Source organism: Myotis yumanensis, unplaced genomic scaffold (genome assembly GCF_028538775.1).
Source record: "Myotis yumanensis isolate MYYU_CA2020_CCGP unplaced genomic scaffold, mMyoYum1.0.hap1 SCAF_2, whole genome shotgun sequence".
Lineage (NCBI taxonomy): Eukaryota > Metazoa > Chordata > Mammalia > Chiroptera > Vespertilionidae > Myotis > Myotis yumanensis.
This window is the reverse complement of record NW_027223753.1, coordinates 172,555,708-172,578,582: the sequence shown is the minus strand read 5'-3', so window position 1 is coordinate 172,578,582 and position 22,875 is coordinate 172,555,708. Positions and strand designations below refer to the sequence as shown.

At 45.7% G+C, this 22,875-nt stretch overlaps 1 protein-coding gene across 1 annotated transcript in view; it reads left to right on the top strand.

Annotated features, from left to right (window-relative positions):
- The first annotated feature begins 19,889 nt into the window (after positions 1 to 19,889).
- LOC139004013 (kininogen-2-like) overlaps positions 19,890 to 22,875 on the top strand; it is a 33,943-nt gene continuing 30,957 nt past the window's right edge. Inside the window, exon 1 of the mRNA XM_070406612.1 lies at positions 19,890 to 20,240. Within this exon, the coding sequence (XP_070262713.1) occupies positions 20,046 to 20,240 (195 nt within the window). The 5' untranslated portion in view covers positions 19,890 to 20,045. The remainder of the gene's footprint in view (positions 20,241 to 22,875) is intronic.

Here is a 22,875-nt window from a genome sequence, read left to right as displayed (position 1 = left end):
GCAAGCCTGCAACCACGGGGAGCTGGGGGCCCCCTGCCCAGGCCTAAGGCCTCGGCCAGAGGCATCAGGCCTGGGCAGGGGGCAGAACCAGTGATCGGGCAGAAATGAGGGTCACCTGCCCAGGCCTGACACCTCTGGCAGAGGCATCAGGCCTGGGCAAGGGGCCAATCCTGCGATTGGAGGGTGATGGGGGTCAATGCCTGAGGGCTCCCAGTATGTGAGAGGGGGCAGACTGGGCTGAGGGACACTCCCCTCCCCCAACCCAGTGCACGAATTTCGTGCACTGGGCCCCTAGTTAGATATAATTTATATGAACTAATTACCAGGCTCTGCACATATATTATCCCATTACTCCTCAGAAAACCTCAGAAAACATTATGACAGTTCACTTTTCCAGATGAGGAAATGTAGGCTCAGAAAGGCTATATGACCCTGATTTGCTCAGGATCACATAACAGTTAAGTAGCAGAGCTGGGTTGGAATCAAGGTTGGGCTTACTGTCAAGCTCATTTCCTGACACTCTGCTACAAGGCCATCATTCAGCCCCCATCAATTCCTCTTTTCCAGGGGCTCTCAGGGAGACTGGCTTGCCAAGTGAGGTACCCGGTCACCAACAACAAAGAAGTCAAACATCTTAGGGGAAAAAGGGTAAGACTTGAAGGCAAACATCTACTAGCCCATATCTTTAACCTACCTTTAGACCTCCTCTCTCTGAGTAGTCTAACTTTATCTGAAAGGTCACTTAACCTAGGTGATGAAAGACACCTATAAAATCCACCAAACCAGAAATAAGAAGAAAGGACGAAGTAAGCAGGCTTCAATCAAACCATTCTCTTTAAGTTTCTCTACTGTCTCCCACCCTGGGAACATTTTCCTTTCTGACAACAGATCCAGTTGAGTGGAGAGATGCTGACTTGGCCAGAGACCAGATAGGATGCCCATTTTTTATTTTCAGTCATGCCAATGTCCTGCATGAGACTCCCTGCACTCACTATGTCCCTGTGCATGTGGTCTGCAGGAGTGCAAAGAAATTATATTGAAAAGGGTCTGCTCATATTTGCATTGTTGTCACATGCAGTGACCTTCATAAATAGCTTTGGGAAAGGGGATAACAGGTGGTTGATGGTTTTTTTTCTCCTCCTTTATGGGATTGTACTCTGATTTGCTATACAAACTTGTGCAATTGCCTGGAAATGTGCTCACACATGCCTCCCAAATACAAACAAGCAGGTCAACGACCCAGTGTTGTAATGTACCAGCCTGAGATCTGCTTGCATAATCCAGCAGAGCCATTTGTTCTTTTGTAATAGGGCAAATAGTGGAGGGCAGCAGGAAGCCAAGCAGAACCCTAAAGTGCTAAGGAAGAGAGAGGAGAGACAGAAGAGATAAGAGGCTGAATAGGGTTAACATCAGCCTCCAAGTTAGCTTCCAATTCTTGGTGAACCTCCCAGAGGGAGACTGACAAATCATGAAGTTATTTGCCACCCTTTTCCTTTGTTCCAGGCTGCTAACAAGTTTTGCCCAAGGGGATCAACCACAAGAAATTGACTGCAGGACTTGAAGCTGCATCACCATGGGCACAGGCGGGTTCTTGATGTTGCATCCCTGCAGGCGTTGGCGGGGGCTTAATGCTGTATGCCTGCAATTGCAGGTCCAGACTCTGACAGGATGGAGAAGGGAGCCTAATATCTGCACCCAGGACCCAGAGAGCAGGGCAGAGGGAGCCCCACCCCTCGTGGAATCGGTCATTGTTCAGCTTGCTGTCAGAGGCCTGACAGCCTGGAATCCCATTCACCCGCACCAAGGACACAGACAGGAGGGTGGAGGGAGCCCCGTCCCTCACAGAATTAGCTGAATCAATGTTGTTCTTATAGCATGTTTTTGTTATTCTTATATCATGTTTTTATATCATATGTTTGTTGTTGTTATATGATGTTATTGTTTATTTATTACTTTCATATACATTTTTCTAATTTTCTTTAATCTCTGACACTTCTATTATAGAGAAAGAGCAAATAGTGATATTAAAATATTTCTTCTAATTAAATCCCTTTCAATGTACACAAATTCATGCACCAGGCCACTAGTTAATTAATAAAACTGGAACGTAACAATGGATTCAGGCAGTATAATAAATAGAAAAGCATGTGACTTTGAAGAAGGTCCATCTGGGTTCTAATCCCAATCCTACAATTTATTGATTATAAGATTCTAAGAAAGTCATTAAACCTCTTTGGGCCCCATTTTCCTTTTTAAAAAATGGTGATGATGGCAGCCCATTTGCATTTTCTCCCCAGAATACATCTAAATGTCATTTCATGAAACCACACAATGATACCAGAAATATTTAATAATATTTAATAATATTCAAAAATATTTAATAACCAAAATGACACCAGTGTTGACCTACAGAGCAGATACAACAGCCAGTCAGAAGGGTCACCAGTGGTAAAAAAACAGGGAGGCTCCAGACAAATGTCTGCTCTGCAGAATCACATTCCTCCAGTGGAGTGAATACAGGGATGTCTGCTTAGATAGAGAATAAAGAAAGGTGAAATCCAAGAACCCCCCAAAAATGCATAGCTCAATAACTCACAGGAGCATTTCAGTGGTGTTTTCTAATTTATAAAGTACTTTCACAAATGTTGCTTGAGTTATTGAAAATAGTACCTGGAAAACATGGGATTGAATGTTCTCAATTTATGTCCATTAAATGCATTTATAATATGCAAACACAGTTGCCACTGCTGAAAAATGTGGTAAGAAACAATCCCTACTCTGGTTAGCTTACATTGTACTAAAGATTTAGACAAGATACAATTGATAGCTCCTTTTCTGCCGGGAGCCGGTCCATCCTTGCTGCTTGACACAGTCGCTGCAGGAAAGAAACATCTGCACAGCATATGTTTCAAGGGACCTGGCATATATAGCATATTGTTCTTAATATGTTTGCTCTCTTTAGAGCCATGTGTTTTAACCAAGGTCACCTCTCCGAGAAAGGTTGTTTCCCCAGGTGGGGATCTTTTCCTGAGGTTAGGGAGGGGATACAACCCCTTAATTAAGTGCCAGGCGGGTAGTTAAGCTACATAATCTTTACTCCCTGGAATGGAGATAAGAAACGCCCTAACCTTTGTAATAGAAATTGACAGGATTAAAATCGGTTGGTATAAATATGGATGTAACAAGACAATAAACTTCAGAACCTCATCAGTTCCTAACCAGAGCTCCGACCAGAACTTTGGCTGGAAATCCTGGCTATAGGTCCTGACTAGGCTGCTGATCAACTGAAGGCTGTCTTCGTGTCATTCCTTCTTCGCCAACTCCGTCCACACCTTTGGGGACCCCTGGACCCGCTGGGATTGGACCCCAGCAACTGGCGCCCAACGTGGGGCATCTAGGTAAGTCCCCCCGTACTTGGGAAGTACTTGGGACAGATAGGACTGCACCGTAGGGTGCTGCAGACCCCTCCTATAGAGGATAAGTAGGGTAAGCGGGTAGTTAGTACAGAACTTAGATTGACAAGATGGGTCATACTGAGTCTAAAGAAAAAAGAGTCTGTATTAATGTTTTAACGCATATGCTTGCTAGCAGAGGAGTTAAGGTTACTCCCAGTCAGACAGAAAGTTTTATAGAAGATGTATGTCAATGGCTTCCTGAGGATGGAACTGTTAATTTAGAAACTTGGACTAAAGTAGGAAAGCAATTAATGAACTATTACAGCTACCATGGATCTGAGAAGTGAAAGGGCGAGGGCTAGGCCCTCCACCTTGCCCCAGGGTAAAGGCTAGGCCCTCCACCTTGCCCCAGGGTAAGGGCTACGTCCTCCACCTTGCTCCAGGGTAAGTGCTCCATCTTACCTTGGCCATGTGCTTGGCAAGGAGCTTCTTCCCGGAAGTCTAAGCCTCTGCTAGCCACACCCAGGAACAAGACACCGACTTGTGCCTGGCCAATCGGCAGAGCACAGTCCTTTCTCCTCCCCTTCCTCCAACTCCCCCTATATAACCCGTCTCCACACAGAGTTATCTCTCTCTGCTTCCTGTCGCTGCGTCGGCAAGGTGGGGGAGCCGAGCTAGCTCGAATAAAGACTCTTATGCTTTTGCATCGGACTGGCTGGCTCCCTGATGTGGTTTCTTGGGGATCCTGAAATCTGGGCATAACATTTGGGGGCTCGTCCGGGATTCCCAAGACCATCCAGGGACCCCCAGTTCGAAGAGTCTGACTGGCCGCGGTAAGTGTCTGTGTGTTGTGTATTCTGTTCTGTGTGATATATGTTATCTCTAAGGGACTCATCCTGTATCTGGAGGAATGGCTTCTAGATGGTACTCACCATCAAAACTCGGACTGGCTAAAGGTTCGAATCTGGCCTATCTTTTAAAAAAGGTGGAAGAGAAGCATTCCTAGGCAGTTTTCTACTGCCTCTGTTCAGGGACTTGTTCTGTATCTGTTCTGTGTGAGCTCACTTCTGGAATCTGTGCCTGAGGGGTCCAGGCGGACGCGCCGTGTACGACCACAAGCGGGGGAGAGTTAGAAGACGTTCTGCTCCCCACGAGGAATGTGTATTCTCCTCACGGATTTGAGGGATGTGTATTCCCCTCATGAGAGATGTGTATTCCTCTCGCGGATTTGAGACGAGGTGGGTCGCTCCCACCGGTTTGGCATAAGGCCATCGTCTAGTTGCTTCCATGGAGTTGGAAGGCTGTTCTTTGGGGCCCTGTTTGTCTGTGTCTGTGTTTTTGTTTTCTGTGGACTTACTGGACGGATGTTATGGGATGGACTCAGACTGCTCCTTTGGGTATTGTGATTGATCATTTCAAGGAGATTGAGGGAAGCTGTAGAGCTCCCTCAGGAGTTGGAAAGTTGTTATTGTTTAAACTCTGAGTGAATGTCTGGTGAAAGTGTGTGAGTGTGGAGGGAGGGGGCCTGCCCTCTCCCCTCCTTTGTGTGGCTCCACGACTTCAGTCAGGTGGGCATCTGAGTGAGGATCTGTGAAAACAGGTCACCCCCTCCCCAGGTAAATGTGTCTGGGATTTCTGTGCACATGTAGAGAGAAAAGCTGGCTTAAAACTAATGCGCGCACTGTCCGATTTTGGATAGAGTTTTGAGCTAGAGTCTCTTTGCAGATGTGCAGGATGGAGCCCAAGACTGATCATTTACCCAAAGAAAAAAACGGATGCTAGCTAGATTCTAGACTGATTGAGAAATGCTGAATATTTTGACTTGCCAGCTAAAAGTTTAAGGTTCAGATTGAATTGGGAAAATTTGTGTAATTCTGGTAACTAAATGCCTTTGCTTATTGGTCCTGATTTGCAAAAAAAAAGTGTAGACAGCCACCATTTTGGGCTGCATGACTTGGCAGCCGCATGACTTGCCACTCCCCTGGGGGGCGCCATCTTGAAACAGCAAAGGCCCCTCCCTCTGATTTAGTCAGGGGTGGAGCTTTAAGGCGGAGTTTTATGGGGCAGAAGTAAGCTTGCCTCTCGGATTTATTTTTAAGCTGATCTCTTAAATCTAGAAAACCCTGCTTTCCTTAAACTAAGGACAATCAAAGGTTATGTCAAAGTCTTTAAAAGGGACTGATAGCAGTAATCCAATTTCTAAAAGTCAGATAGAGACTGTGGTTTCATGCTGATATTCAAGGGCATATTTTTCCTTTGCCTGGGAGGGACAGTGCAGCTGTCCCAGAGTCGGGAGAGCTCCAGCTAACTTGCAACTCAGTGTTCGGGAGACCCAGGATATGCCTAAGTTTAACCTAGGTTACCCAAGGACTCTAGATAATGTGTTTACCCACAGCTGTGGTTTGGATTGCATGCTGTCTCTGCTTCTGTAAATTGATCTGTCCTTATTGCTTAAATATGTATCCTTGTTAAATTTGAATGTATTCTTAATCTGAGGAATGTCAATTATTTACATGTCACCTAAAAATTAAGGCTAAAAGTTTTAACACTTGGGTTGCGGGAAATGAGTTAAGTCGGCTCGGGTGAATTGCGAGTACTCCGCGGGAGCCGTCTTAAAATACTTTTTTTTTTATAGACTAGCAGTAGAATGCGGGTAACGTATAAATACGTAAACTAAAGTTATCATAATTTTACTGAACGTTGCCATTTGCGCAAAAAATTAGCAAAAATGGCCGCGCCACGCGCCACCTGTTAGCGCCTGATGAAAGCTACCTGCATACAGTGTGTTAACTAACTGAAAAGCATGACTTTGGTGTGATGGGAGGAAAGAAATTTTGAATGGATGGTAGGCCAGTAAGCTGGAACTGGTCACTGGTGGTGGATTGTGAGAAAGGCTGGACATTGCCTAACTTCTCCTTCCTTGGTATCCCTGAAACATCAGAGGGTACTTCTGGCCTTGATTTTCTTGGTTTTTGGTTTTGGGTTTGTTTGTTTGTTTGTTTGTGATGAAAACCGTTTCTATCTGAATGAGACATAGGTCAAGAATCCTGTCCTGGGATGTGGGAAAGGCCCCCACATCTGTTCCTGTCAGGCCCCCATCAGGGGACTTGGGCGATATTCTTGTTATCAGCTCAAGAGCCCAAGACTGTAAAAATACTTGTTCACTGAAACGGTGTAAGTGTAAATGTTTATTTGATGTTTGTAAGCATTCCTGTTTGTTTGCTGGGAACTTTGATTTGCTATGTGATATTCTGTGCTGGGTTGGGATTTTGGAATTCTGGGGTAGATTTAAAAGGTATTTGTGGCTTTTCTAGTCTGATTGGGACATTTAAGGGTGGGGCTCACAGTTCCTCAGGGCAGAGATTTCATGGGCCCTTCCCCCTGCCTGTGAAAGGAAGGCAACGGGCCCTAGAATCTGTAGAAGACCAGCCCAACCCCAACTCCTCCTCATCAGCACAGACCAGGAGATTGGGTCTACAGCAGAAGGCACCGCCAGGAGACCCTCGTGCCACATTGGAAGGGTCCCTACACTGTGGTGCTGACGACCCCCACCGCTCTCAAGGTAGACGGCGTCGCGACCTGGGTCCATCTGTGATCACCAAATGGAGCGTTGATCGAGATCAATGCAACCCGCTCAAGCTCAAGCTATGGCATGCTCGACCTGCCTGATGCCGGTAACATTGCTCGCGATCACTCCTGCTACCGGGAGCCCCCACAATACTCTGTAATAGACTGAGATGATGCCTGCATCTTCATGGACATGGCTCCAAAGAGACAAGGATAATTCATAGGAAGGTCAAGAATAGACTTTAGTAGGATTTGGCTGCCTGAAGCGGCCATGATGCCAATATTATGTTTCATTGTATTGATATGTTATATTGACCTTTGATTCTCTTGCAGGTTTGAATGTATGTTGGCTGTCCTGGAAGGGGACTGTGTGGGGTGAACCCCAAGAGTAGAGGGTGTCTGGCTGCCAAGAGGGCAGGTGCTCAACTGGGCAGGGAAGGGTGCCCATCAGGTTTTGGTCTCTGTTGAGAGACAGTTGATGGTTGGCAGCCTGTATATTGTCTTGCAGGCCTGCGTAACCATGCCCACGTCAGGGGTAGTACAAACCTCAACTGTAGAAAGCTGGGAAAGGCCTGTTTGGAATAGAAGGTCTAAGGCATGGTTTGCATAGAAAGAAAGTTTAATGCCAACAGTTCTTGTTTTGTTATAACTCCATGAAAAGGATTTGAGAAGGAAAAATCAGAAAATCTTAGAGCAGATTAGTATGTTTTTCTCCTTACATAATTCCTCTGAAATATTGGCAATGCTAAATAAGTCATGGCAATACATTTCTTTGCATAGATTCAATAAGACTGGTTCCTAATAGTGGTTTTATTAACGGAAAACTTTGACTGGAGTATCATGTTTTAAAGAGCCCTGTCTCAGCTCTAAAGACTTGAAGCCAGTAAGAATGCCATGAAGAAAGCCTGGTATCCTGCTTGGAAGCCCTGAATATGGCTGGCGCTGGAGTGTCAAGCCGATGCCCTACCATCACTGGCGGTTGGTAAGAGTAGAAGGGGAGCAGTAGGGATGCCTCTGCGTTCCTGCGGAACCCCCACACACTCTGGGCCGCAACAAGTAAGAGGGCTACTGAGATGGGCCTTAAAGCCTAGAGCGTGGTCTCAGGTGGAGTTGCTACAGGTGAGGGATTCACCTAACTCAGCAGATACTGCAGGCGGGCCTGATGGCAGCTGGGTGGCGTGGCTTCCTGGCCCTACGGGGCATATTAAGATTCAACCATGAGATTCCAGCAAAGGTAGTCAGTTACCATTCTTGTTGTGTTTATGCAAACATCAGGACAGTAGATAAATTAATCTTGATTTGGCTTTTTGATAGCCATGGAGGAATTTTAAGAAGAAAAATCCTATTTCAATAGAAGTTGTTAAAGCTAAAATGGTTTATTTCCCTTCCACCAGACCATTTGTTAAGATATGCCCAGTACGGGCCTCTAGCAACGGTGGAATAGAAATGCAGTCCGTCTCATGATTGAGCCGGAAGTTCCAAGACAAAGGGGGGAATGAAAGGGCGAGGGCTAGGCCCTCCACCTTGCCCCAGGGTAAAGGCTAGGCTCTCCACCTTGCCCCAGGGTAAGGGCTACGTCCTCCACCTTGCCCCAGGGTAAGTGCTCCATCTTACCTTGGCCACGTGCTTGGCAAGGAGCTTCTTCCCGGAAGTCTAAGCCTCTGCTAGCCACACCCAGGAACAAGACACCGACTTGTGCCTGGCCAATCGGCAGAGCACAGTCCTTTCTCCTCCCCTTCCTCCAACTCCCCCTATATAACCCGTCTCCACACAGAGTTATCTCTCTCTGCTTCCTGTCGCTGCGTCGGCAAGGTGGGGGAGCCGAGCTAGCTCGAATAAAGACTCTTATGCTTTTGCATCGGACTGGCTGGCTCCCTGATGTGGTTTCTTGGGGATCCTGAAATCTGGGCATAACAAGAAGATCCCAGCAAATAGCTTTTCCCTCTGGAATTCAATTCGTGGCACCTTGGCACCAGAGGCAAAAAACGGTTGAACTTTCTCAAACTTTAAGTAGTCCCTCGGCTCCACCTAGAGAGGATACATCATTATTGTCTCCAGCTCAATCTAAGAGCAATTTAGCTATGCCTACTGATCGGAAGGAGAATAAATATCATAAACATGATCATTGTTCCTTTCCAGTCAGTAGAGAGGAGAGAGGCCCTCCCATTCAAAACAGGCTCCCTAAATTAGAAAGGAAGCCTAAACCAGGTCCTGCGGCTCCTAGGAGCTCCACGTCTAAATTTCAAAGGGCGATAAGAGAAGCTGAAGCTAATGGAGATCTTGAGTTCTCACTCTGCTTCCCAGTTGCATATGAGAATGAGTTTGATGAGGACGAAAGCCCCACCTGGGAGGCTATACCTTACAAAATACTTAAAGAATTAAAATTGGCCTGCTCTGAATATGGACCTCTAGCTCCTTACACACTAACCTTGGTAGAAACCCTAGCCAATAAATGGATGACTCCTTATGATTGGTCACAGGTTTGTAAATCCTGTCTCTCAGGAGGCAATTACTTATTATGGAAAAGTGAATATGATGATCTTGCTAAGAAAGCTGTAGCCACTAGCAAAAAATCCAGAGGAGGAGTAACCCTAGACATGATATTAGGAGAAGGTGATTTTAACACGGCTCAGGAGCAAATGTATATGCCCAAAGAGGCACTTATTAAAGTAACCAGTTGTGCAGTAAATGCCTGGAAATCCCTACCTTATACAGCAGGAAAAACAACCTCCCTTACAGAGATTAAACAGAAGGTCGAGGAACCTTATCAGGATTTCCTTTCTCGCCTCATACAGGCAGTCAAGAGAGTAATCAATAATGAAGAGGCTGCCGATATCCTAATCAAACAACTGGCTTTTGAAAATGCTAATAATACCTGTCAGGCTTTATTAAGGCCGATTCGCAGAACGGGAACTATAAATGATTTTATAAAACAGTGTGCTGATGTAAGTCCAGCATTTATACAGGGTGTAGCTATAGCTGCAGCTCTCAAAGGGGAGACATACCCTCAATATGTACAGGGCATAGGACAAGCCAGCAATAATACAGGTAATAAAAGAAATATGAACTGCTACTCTTGTGGCTTATCTGGGCACTTTAGCAGAGAACGCCCAAATAGAAATAATACTCAAGCCAGATGGCAAGCTCCTCGACAGCCTGGAAATACATCAGGGAATAATATTAATCCTCCAAAAACCGTTTGTCCCCGATGTCAGAAAGGATTCCATTGGGCAAAGGAATGTAGATCGAAATACCATAAAAATGGTCGGCCTTTAAATTCTACAAATCGCTCCCAAGGAGGTTATATCCCATCACCTCAATTGGGAAACTTGAGAAGGGGCCGGCCCCAGGCCCCTGCAATAATAGGGGCATCGACCCTCAACCCCTCTGCTGCAAATTTCAATCCGTCAGTGACCTCTTCAGAGCAACCCCAGGCAGTGCAGGATTGGACCTCCATTCAACCACCCACACAATACTAACCCCAGACTCGCCAGTAGCAGCCATTCCTACAGGAGTGTCTGGGCCGCTGCCTGAGGGAACTGTAGGATTAATATTAGGGCGGAGCTCCACCTCATTACAGGGGATCTTAGTCATCCCTGGAGTTGTTGATGCAGACTACACAGGAGAAATACAGATTTTACTTTCCCCACCCACCACAACTATACAGATTCAGCCCAACCAGAGAATTGCCCAATTACTCCTGTTACCAATACATAAAATAGGGACAGCTGTTACCCAGGAAGCTAGAGGGGCCGGAGGCTTTGGATCTAGTGATGCAGCATTTTGGATACAAGAAATCCATGCTACTAGACCTACAAAAATTTTACAAATTCAGGGAAAACCAATTGAAGGTATATTGGATACAGGAGCAGATGTTTCCTGCATAGCAGGGAAGGATTGGCCCTCTTCATGGCCCACGCATACCACCTCCACTTCCCTAGTAGGACTAGGCAAGGCATCTAATGTAAAAAAGAGTTCTCAGATTTTAACTTGGGCTGATGAAGATCAACATTCAGGAACATTCTGTCCCTATGTAATTACGACTATCCCCTTTACATTATGGGGAAGAGATATCTTGTCTCAAATGGGAGTTCTATTATATAGCCCCAGTGATAGAGTAACATCACAGATGCTGCACATGGGATTTAATCCAGAAAAGGGATTAGGAAAAGAGAGTAATACCTCACACTCCTCGACAGGATTTATAATTGGGGCCATTGCCCATAGGACTGCTGATCCCATAGTCTGGAAATCATCACAACCAGTGTGGGTCGAGCAATGGCCCTTAACATCTGAGAAAATAGCAGCAGCCCGACAATTAATTGATCAGCAATTAGCAGAGGGACATATAGAGCCATCAAATAGTCCCTGGAACACACCTATATTTGTAATAAAAAAGAAATCAGGCAAGTGGAGACTTTTGCAAGATCTAAGAGCCATAAATGACACCATGGAAGATATGGGCTCCTTACAACCTGGATTGCCCTCCCCTGTGGCAATTCCACAGGAGTATTGTGTTGTTGTTATTGACTTACAGGATTGTTTTTTCACTATACCTCTTCACCCAGCTGATTGTCAAAGATTTGCATTCAGCATACCATCAGAAAACTTTAAACAGCCTTATCAGAGATATCAATGGAAGGTTCTCCCACAAGGGATGAAAAATAGTCCTACATTATGTCAAAAGTTTGTAGATCAGGCATTGCAAGTTATTAGAAAGAAATTTTCAGATCTATATCTTATTCATTATATGGATGATATTTTACTAGCTCATAAAGATCGGGCTACTTTACAGGAAATTCTTACTCAGACCGTCCTTGCTTTAGAAGAACATGGTCTAAAAATATCCCCAGAAAAGATTCAGACTGAACCTTCTTTTTCCTACTTAGGCAGAATATTACATACCTCTACTATCACCCATCAGCCTTTACAATTAAGAAAAGATCATTTAAACACATTAAATGATTATCAGAAACTATTAGGTGATATCAACTGGGTCAGGTCATATCTAAAAATAACCACTCTTGACTTAAAACCTCTATTTGACACTTTAAAGGGAGATTCTAACCCTAAGTCTCCACGACAATTAACTGTAGAAGGAGAAAAGGCTATAGCAAAAATAGAACAGGCCATCAATAAACAGCAACTACAGTATCTAGATTATTCCAAATCTTGGGCCTTAATTATTCTAGCCACTAAATATACTCCTACAGGATGTTTATGGCAGGAAGGACCATTAGAATGGATACATTTACCTGTCACTCCTAGGAAGATTGTACCATCCTATCCTTCCCTAGTGGCCACTCTCATTATCAGAGGTAGACGTCACAGTATCGAACTCTTTGGAAGAGAAGTTACTGAGATTATAATACCTTATAAAAGAGAACAATTAGACACACTATTACAATTTGAAGAAGAGTGGCAAATAGCTATAGGTAACTTCCCAGGACAAATTTTACATCATTTGCCAAGATCACCTATATTGCAATTTCTCTCCCTACATCCATTTATATTTCCTATTAAATGTTCAAAAGAGCCATTATCACCTCCTGCCTCCTTAGTATTCACAGATGGCTCCTCTAATGGTAGGGCAGTAACAATCATTGACTCAATAACCCATGTTCAACAAACCCTAGAGACGTCAGCCCAGAGAACGGAGCTTTTGGCAGTCATTTATGCTTTTGAACAATTGCAACAGGTTCCCTTTAACTTGTACACTGACTCTCAGTATATAGTTAAATTATTTCCTCATATTGAGACCGCCTCTCTCCCACAAGGAAGAACAGCCATTTTCTCTGTTAACTCAGCTACAAACTTACATTCATAAACGAGAAAAGGCTTTCTATATTGGACATATTAGAGCTCATTCCTGCCTACCAGGACCCTTAAGCGAAGGAAATTATCAGGCGGATCTATTAACTCGCCCAGTAGTTTGTACAGCTCTAGAAGAAGCCCGGCGGTCTCATGCCATTCACCATCAAAATGCTTCTGCTCTCCGTCTATATTATCACATATCTAGAGAAGCTGCTCGAAGTATTGTGCGTGACTGCGGCCATTGTCCTACTCATTTTCCTAGCCCTGCTACTGGAGTTAATCCTAGAGGACTTAGACCCTGTGACTTATGACAGATGGATATTACTCATGTCCCATCTTTTGGCAAACTTTGCTATGTGCATGTTTGTATTGATACCTTTTCTCATGTTATCCTTGCTTCTGCACGTACAGGAGAAGCCTTTAAAGATGTAAGTCAACATTTATTCCAATGTTTTTCCTACCTAGGAATACCAAGGGCACTTAAAACAGACAATGGGCCTGCCTATACCTCTAGAGCTTTTAAAAACTTATGCTCTACATTTGGCATCGCACATACTACAGGAATACCTTACAATCCTCAAGGCCAAGCAATAGTAGAAAGGGCTCACCAAACTTTAAAAACACAAATTAAAAAATTACAAGAAAATGAATTTAAATATTCCTCTCCTCATCATGTTCTACAACATACTTTATTTGTAATTAATATACTAAATGTAGATTCTGAGGGAAATTCCCCTATGTACAGACATTGGAACCCTGATCTAACTAAACCTAAAGTCCTCGTCAAATGGAGAGACTTGCTTACAGGAGCCTGGAAGGGACCTGATGTACTTTTAACCCGGGGGAGAGGATATGCTTGTATATTTCCACAGGACGCAGACTCACCTGTGTGGATTCCAGACCGTCTAGTCCGACCTTATGTCTCACCGCCCTCCATCTCCGCCTCAACCTAGCACACCTGACCAGTGCCCGTCTGCAGTAGATGTGCAGCCCTGAGCTGGAACCACTTGTCCATTGGAAGGATCACATGTGCCCCCTTTTTGTCTGTCCTTATGTTCCAGCTTTGCCCCACATCTCCTTTCCTTTTTCCTTTTTTTAAAATCTAACTATTTGTTTGCTGGTTCTTTGGCCTTTCTCCTTCTCTCCTGAACACAGCCTTTTCTAGAATCTCCCTACCCTACTGTTCCAGGAAGGGCATCTCCCTTTTATGCCGTGACTATGGATGTTTGGTATATGTCCCATACATGGAGTTGTCTTGTGCCAAGAGCCTGACATCCTGGGCTGAGAAAGCCCTGTCCCGGGACTTTCCTTTTTCCTGTATTGGCCCCTCTGACCCTTGTGTCAAGAGGGACCCTCTTCTTACAATCCAATTGCCCACAGCTGTTGCCTGAGTTCTCTGTTAATGCTGAGGTCACGGTGACTGGTACCATGGATATGTCTCTCGCCCAATGGAGTGAGCTGGGTTCTCTCTGGAGAAGAAACCTGGGTTCCCCAAGATATGTGATCAATGCTGGGACCCCGCCAGCAGACGAGGGGATCCAAAGGCAGTTGCTGGGCATGGAGGCCAGAGGGACATAGACTACCAAGGAGACAGAACTGAACCTCACATTACCCTGCTTGGCCCCGGAGCTTGGCTGGTTAGTCAAAGACGGGTAAGATTCCTCAGGGAGGAACAACCTAAGACAGGCACAGTCACAGAGGGGCCAGTAGGAGAGAACTTGGGGTTCAACAGAGGTGGGGCACAGATCCTCACCCCCCCCAATGGTGCAGGGGCTTGAACACTCGCCACTTCTGAGGAAGGTCTCCTTCCCCCATGGCTGCTTCTCGCTTCCCATGTCCAGCCCAGATAGGGACCCAGATAACGAATAGAGACTTGGCCCAGCTCAGATCGGGAACAGAAAGAGACTTGGTCCAGCTGAGATCAGTACCTAGATAAGAGACCTGGCTGACAGCAGCTTCCCTTTCACTGCAACAGGACTTATTTCTCATTTCTACCTTGGACCACAGGGAAAGGGGCAGCTGAAAGAAAGGGCTGGAGCAGGATGCTGCCTTCTTCCCTTTCTTCTTCCTCTTTTTTCTGAACGCTTCCATGCCTTGTAGTTCTTTTGCTTTCTTTTCTTTTTCTCTCTACTACCCTCCATCCTCCATAACAGCTGACCCAGAGAACACAGCTTGCTCCTCCTTGGACGCCGACGCCACCATCAAGCACGGCCCTGATGGACCCTTTGATGCAGCCCTTCAACTCGCTGACACGTCGGGAAGCCCGTCGCCAGTGATGCCACCCGCTAGCCAGACCAACAAAGACAATCAAACCAACAACTTGAGGACAGCTGAAATCTCTTGACTGAAGAGGCCGGCAACCTCCTAAGGAACAGGGCTTCTTGTGCGCTTCATCCACTATGTTTATAGCTATGCTTATTGTCATTGCTTTCCAGTCTTCTTCCAAGTCTTAAACAGCCCAATCTGAGAGGTGGCCACTGATTTGCATGCGCTATCATTTAAAAAATAAAAAAGGGGGAATTTGCCGGGAGCCGGTCCATCCTTGCTGCTTGACACAGTCGCTGCAGGAAAGAAACATCTGCACAGCATATGTTTCAAGGGACCTGGCATATATAGCATATTGTTCTTAATATGTTTGCTCTCTTTAGCGCCATGTGTTTTAACCAAGGTCACCTCTCCGAGAAAGGTTGTTTCCCCAGGTGGGGATCTTTCCCTGAGGTTAGGGAGGGGATACAACCCCTTAATTAAGTGCCAGGCGGGTAGTTAAGCTACATAATCTTTACTCCCTGGAATGGAGATAAGAAACGCCCTAACCTGGAACCAAGATGGCGGCGTAGGGAGCGGACCTGTGTGTGCTGCTCTCTCACAGCATCATTGAAACTATCAACTATGAAGTAAACAACCGCCACTCAGAACCATGGGGAAGTTGGCCCAGTGGGAGATCTACAACTGGAAGAAAAGAAAGAAGCGCAGTGAGACTGAGTGGGAGCTACGGAGGCACCAAAACCAGAGGTACGCAGTCGCACGCCACTCGGGCTGCAAATGGATTCTCGGTTTTTTACGAACCCTCGAATCCTCTGGGCTTGCTCGGGGCGGGTCTCTGAGGCCCCAGATCCCACAGGGAGAGGCGACCACGGCCTTGCAGTGGTCGGAGAGCGAGGGAAGCTCTGACACGCGGCTGCTCGCCAGCACTGAGGGACAAGAAGTCCTGGTGTCCCGGGCGAGGGGCGCGGAGACGCCGCCATCGCTATTTCCTCCACGCTGGCGACTCCCTGTGACCCCGCCCTACCCTCAGGGCTGTGCCAGAGGCACAAGAGGGAATGACTGTGCTTTTACAAACTCTCAAATCCACTGAGCTGGTTCGGGCGGGTCTCTGAGGCCCCAGGCCCCAAGGCGAGAGACGGCAGGGCCTTCCAGCTGTCAGAAAGCGAGGGAGGCTCTGGTGCTCGGCTGCTCGCGCAAAGTCCTGGTGTCCTGGATAGGCAAGGGGCCGCTGAGTCTCCACCCCGGCGACTCCCTGTGACCCCGCCCAACGCAATTTACATTCCCATCTGGGCTGTGCCAGACTCACAAGTAGAAACGCCTTTGCTTCTGCAAACTTTCAAATCCACTGAGCTGGTTCAGGCGGGATCATGAGGCACCAGACCCTACGGGGAGAGGCAGCACGGCCTTGCAGCCATCAGAAAGCGAGGGAGACTCTGTTGCACAGCTGCTCGCCGGCACTGGGGGACACAAAGCCCTGGCAGAGATTCAAGGGGCCGCAGAGACTCAGCCAGTGCTATTTGCTCCGCCATGGCGACTCCCTGAGACTCAGCCCTAATCAATTTACATCCCCATCCAAGCTGTGCCAGGTGCACAAAAAGACCCACCTGCGCTTTTGCAGCCTATCCCAACAAATTGCAGACTTCAACTGCTCGCAGCCATGGGAGACACACTCAAGAAGCAGACCCAGGAGAACCAGGATTGCGGCATAAGGAAGAGACCTGTGCGTGCTACCTCACACAACATCGAAACTACCAAATATCAGACAAACACCTATCATACAGAACCATGGGAAAGTTGGCCCAGTGGAAGCTCTACAACTGGAAGGAGAGAAAGAACATTGAGACTGAGTAGGATGTGACACCAAGTACAGAGCCCAACCCAACAAAGTGCAGATTTCAACTCCTCGCATAGAAAGAAGTGCATTGAGACTGAGTAGGATGTGCAGAGGCACCAAGTACAGAGCCCATCCCAGCAGGCTGCAGATTTCAGCTCCTTGCATCTGGGAGGGATGCAATCGGGGGGCAGAGTCGGGTCCGGGGCCGGCCAGGGCTGGGCCTGACTGGGCCGGCACTGTGGAACTGCTGTACCAGCAAGCGCACAAACATGCCCACTGGTCCCAGTCTCTTGTGGGGTGCTGGGGGACAGCAGACAGGCAGTCTGTGCACTTGGTGGAGGGCAGGAGTGCTGGATGTTCAACCACCAGGAACGCCTGGAGATTTTGTCTGGTGGGGAGCGGCCGGCAGGGGACAGAGGGCCAAACTTCCTGTTTCCCCGGTAAGGCTGGGATGGCCCCGGTGAGGTCGGGATGGCCCCGGTGAGGTTGAAACGGCCCCGGTGTGGTAGGGACGACCCCGGTCAGGTTGAAACGGCCCTGGTGTGGTAGGGACAACCCCGGTGAGGTTGAAACGGCCCTGGTGAGGTCGGGACGGCCCCGGTGAGGTTGAAACGGCCCCCGTGAGGTAGGAACGACCCCGGTGAGGTTGAAACAGCCCCCGTGAGGTAGGGATGACCCCGGTCTGGTAGGGACAACCCCGGTCAGGTCGAAACGGCCCCGGTGTGGTAGGGACATCCCCGGCAGGTTGAAACAGCCCCGGTGTGGTAGGGACGACCCCGGTGAGGTTGAAACGGCCCCCGTGAGGTAGGGACGACCCCGGTGAGGTTGAAACGGCCCCCGTGAGGTAGGAACGACCCCGGTGAGGTTGAAACGGCCCCCGTGAGGTAGGGACGGCCCTGGTGAGGTTGAAACGGCCCTGGTGAGGCTCAGACGACCCTGGTGAGGTTGAGACTACTCCAGTGAGGTTGGGACAAATAAAGGGGACCAGTATGAACTGATGAACAGGGGTAGATACAGAAGCAGAGCAACATTGAACAGAATGTTAAACTACAGTGGGAAGCCTGGGGAGGGTTGCGGGGGGGATTAAGAGACCAACTGAAGGACTTATATGCATGCATATAAGATTAACCAATGGACACAAGACACGGGGCGGGGGGGGGCGGGGGGTAGGGGCCGGGGGAATGTCAAGGGGGGGAAAAAAGGAGACATATGTAATACTCTTTGTAATACTTTAAGAAATAAAAATTATTAAAAAAAAAAAAAAAGAAACGCCCTAACCTTTGTAATAGAAATTGACAGGATTAAAATCGGCTGGTATAAATATGGATGTAACAAGACAATAAACTTCAGAACCTCATCAGTTCCTAACCAGAGCTCCGACCAGAACTTTGGCTGGAAATCCTGGCTATAGGTCCTGACTAGGCTGCTGATCAACTGAAGGCTGTCTTCGTGTCATTCCTTCTTTGCCGACTACGTCCACACCTTTGGGGACCCCTGGACCCGCTGGGATTGGACCCCAGCACTTTTCTAGATTTGTTTTATTACATGATAGCTAAAAAGCATTTGTTATAGTCAGTAAATTGGGCCTGGGATTAGAACCCAGATCAGCCTCCTCCAAAGTCACATGCTTTCCTGTTTATTATGCCGCCTGTATACACTGGCAAGTCCTGTTTCTGAATCTTCACTTGAAACACCCACCCTGATCAGCCCTGTGCGCCTTTCCAACTCCTCCTGGACCATGCACATCAGTCATCTCCTCCCTCTCACTCCACCCCCCGCCTCGGCTTCTCCATCTTTGTGGGTCCCTCTTTTGTCCAAGTCTAAGACTTACCCAAGTCTTTTTTCATTCTTAGTTTCATTTCCTACATCTCCCACCACCCGCTGGCCCTGCCACACACACTCGAATCTACCTTCTGCCATCATCACACACCTGAAACTGCTTCAGTAAGTCAGGGATTCTTAAACAACCAGCCCTAATATTAGATATAATGTATATGAACAAATTACCATGCTCTGCACATGTTTTATCTCATTACTCCTTAGGAAACCTCATAAGACATTATGATAGTTCATTTTTCCAGATGAGAAATTGGAGCCTCAGAAAGGCTATATGACCCTGATTTGCTCAGGATCACATAGCAATTAAGTAGCAGAGCTGGATTGGAATCAAGGTTGGGCTTACTGCCAAGCTCATGTTCCTGCCACTCTGCTACAAGGCCGTCATTCAGCTCCCATCAATTCCTCTTTTCCAGGGGCTCTCAGGGAGATTGGCTTGTCCAGCTAGGTACCCGATCACCAACAGCACAAAAGTCTAACACCTTTTTGGGGGGAAGAGGGTAAGACTTAAAGGCAAACATCTAATAGCCCATATCTTTAACCTACATTTAGACCTCCTCTCCCTGAATAGTCTACCTTTATCTGAAAGGTCACTTAGGCTTGGTGAATGAAAGACCCCTATAAAGTCCACCAAAGCAGAAACAAGAAGGAAGAACAGGTTAAGGAGGCTTCACTCAAACCATCTCCCCTTAGGTTTCTCCACTATCTCTTCCACCCTGGGAACATTTTCCTTTCTACAACAAATCCAGTAGAGTGGAGGGAGGCTTGCTTGGCCAGAGACCAGATAGGATGCCCATTTTTTATTTTAAGTCATGCCAATGTCCTGGTGAGGCTCCCTGCACTCACTATGTCCCTGTGCATGTGCTCTCCAGGAGTGCAAAGAAATTTTATTGAAAGGTGTTTGCTCATGGTTGCATTGTTGTCACATTTAGTGACCTTCATAAATAGCTTTGGGAAAGTCATTTGGGAAAGGGAATAACAGGTGGTTGATTTTTTTTTCCTCCTCCTTTATTGGATTGTACTCTGATTTGCTATAGAATGTTGTACAATTTCCTGGAAATATGTTCACACATGCCTCCCAAATACAAACAAGCAGGTCAATGACCCAGTGTTGTAATGTACCAGCCTGAGATCTGCTTGCATAATCCAGCAGAGCCATTTGTTCTTTTGTAATAGGGCAAATAGTGGAGGACAGCAGGAAGCCAAGCAGAACCCTAAAGTGCTAAGGCAGAGAGAGGAGAGACAGAAGAGATAAAAGGCTGAAGAGGGTTAACATCAGCCTCCAAGTTAGCTTCCAATTCTTGGTGAACCTCCCAGAGGGAGACTGACAAATCATGAAGTTATTTGCCATCCTTTTCCTTTGTTCCAGGCTGTTAACAACTTTCGCCCATCAGAACCAACCGCAAGAAGTTGACTGCAATGATGAGGATGTATTTAAGGCTGTGGATGCAGCTCTGAAGAAATACAATGATGGGAAAAAAAGTGGCAACCAGTTTGTATTGTACCGCATAACCGAAGTCATTAAGACGGTAAGAGAGTTGTGTTTAACCTTGAGGTCATTTGGGATTTATGCTATCACTTGAACCCAGGACACACACACACACACACACACACACACACACCACATCACACAGAAAAAACCTGATAATTAAAGTTAGAGGCTTAGAAAAGACCAACCCTACCCTCTGGGCTGGGACTTGGGCAGGGTATGACTAGTCCTCAAGCCTCCAAGGTTGGCCTCCTGGGTAATCAGAGTACTGGTATTCTAGGCTGAAATTAAAGAAAGGTGAGTCATTTGAAAGGGACTATGTAGAGTGGACATATCCAGGAATTCAGTCAGGCCACAGCAAGAGAATTTTCTGGTGACTGGCCTTAAACTAAAATATAAAGACTTCCAGACCTCAAAGGGGAGGTGGTCTTTAAGGGGGTATGACTAACACATACTGTATAATCTCACACATAAATGGAATCTAAGAAAGTCAAACCTAACAAAAGCAGAAAGTAGAATAGTGGTTGCCCAGGACATTAGGATGGGAGAAATGGGGAGTTGTTTGTCAAGGGTACAAACTTTCAGTTATAAGAAAAGCCTGGTAGCTTAGCTCAATGGATGAGTGTCTACCTATGAACCAGGAGGTGGTGCTTCAATTCCCAGTCAGACACATGCCTGGATTGCAGGCTTGATCCCCAGTGTGGGGTGTGCAGGAGGCAGCCAATCAGTGATTCTCTTTCATTACTGATGTTTCTATCTCTCTCTCCTTTTCCCTTCCTCTTTGAAATCAATAAAAATATATTTTAAGAAAATGAAATGAGTAAGTCCTGGGGGTTTAATGTACAGCATGGTGAATAGAATTAATATTACTGTGCTGTATGCTTGAAATCTGCTAAAGGGCTAGATTTTAAGAGTTCTCACCACACACAAAACAGGTAATTATGTGAGTTGACAATGTGTTAATTAGCTTATTTGTGGTAATCATTTCACAATGTATACATATAGCAAATCATCTTTTCGTATACTGAAATATATGTAATTTATTTTTACCTCAAAAATATACCCTAATAAATTATACCTCAATGAATCTAGGGTGAATGAGGGACAGTGGGGTATGTCAAGAGGAGTCAGAAAAGTAGTTAATATAGTTCTACTATATTAGATAAAATATCTACCATGAAGTCCTGATGGCTGAATGCATCAAGGGTAATAGCAATTTTCTAGTTGGTTTAGAATATTCTATATCACTGATGGATACACTCAGGTTGAAGATAAATCCTGACAGGATGTGTGATTCCAAGAAATACAACTGGATGCATCAAAACAATTAGGTTGGGGAGATGGGATGGAGGGTTTAGTTGTGATTTTGTTGTTGTTGTTGTTTATATGAAAACATTCAGAATGATGAAGCTGAAAGAGAAAAAAATCAAAATCAAACAACCTTTCGCTTTATTTCTCTTTAAAGTCAATAATCATCTCTTGATAAAGGAAAGGTTAAGCAAACTGGGCTCAGCGGACCATCTTCTCTCCAAGAACATCCCGGGAGGAGTTTGCCTGGGTGGCTTTGAAAACAAGCAAATCAGACACAACACAATAACACTTAAAGAATTTATATGGCATCATGTATCTCTGTGGTGGTGCATTCCACAGGATGAATGCATATTTGACACACTGCCTTGTTGCGTAACTGATCTATTTATTTTCGCATATAGATATAATAACGTCATTGAGGTAGTGATACCACAGGACATTATAAATACGTGGTCCCATGGATGCTCTTTTCTGCATTGTCCTTGACATCCCAAACCCAATGACCTTACTCATATACCATGCCTCTCTCCACCAACTTTTTCCACCTCCTTTAATTCATTGCAGTCCCTGTTTTACACCTTTTGTTGTTCCAGTTCAAACAATTAACTAGGGGGACTAAATAACTACCTTGATTTTCTTCTTTGTGGTCTTTTTCCTGAAAGTCGGGGCCCAGTCTTTGGCTGTATCTGTATACTGATCTTGGACACTGTAGAAAAGGCATCAAATAGGATCATATGACTTGCTGTCCAGCCTTAGTCAATAAACCTGTGGGACTTTTAAACAAAAGTGCACATGTAAACATCCTGCATCCAGCATTGTTGAGCTGTCATCAATGTTCTTGTGTCTGTTTTACTGTTACAATATTAGGTAAATATGGAAGCAAAGCCATTCCACAGGGTCATTTTAAAAAAGGAATTCTGGTTCTGTTTTCTAAAGAAATTTAGAAATTCTTAATTTGGATCTATGTATAGTTTCAGCTTTCTTCAGCTGCCAGTGTGTTATCCATCTTTAGCCTAAAAACCTGGCATAAGAGATTTTTGTTTGTTCGCATATGATCCTCTTAGACCCTTTTATATTTAGAAAATTAACATCTTTCTTTGGGGGAAATACTTGGTTATTCTGCCATAACAGAATATGTATTAACTTGTAGATTCAGTGGTTCGATACCTATTTAATCACATGGTGATATTCCAGAAGGATTTCTTGCATTGGTGAAAATAAAGATGAGACACAGGGGGCATATTTTTGTTTTTAATGTATCCCGTTTAGAAACTAGAAGTCTTATGTCATGCAAAAGAAAGCAAATTATTTTTAAATGGAAAAGAATCAAAGTTACAAAAATACAAGCTTTCAATAGTTTGTTC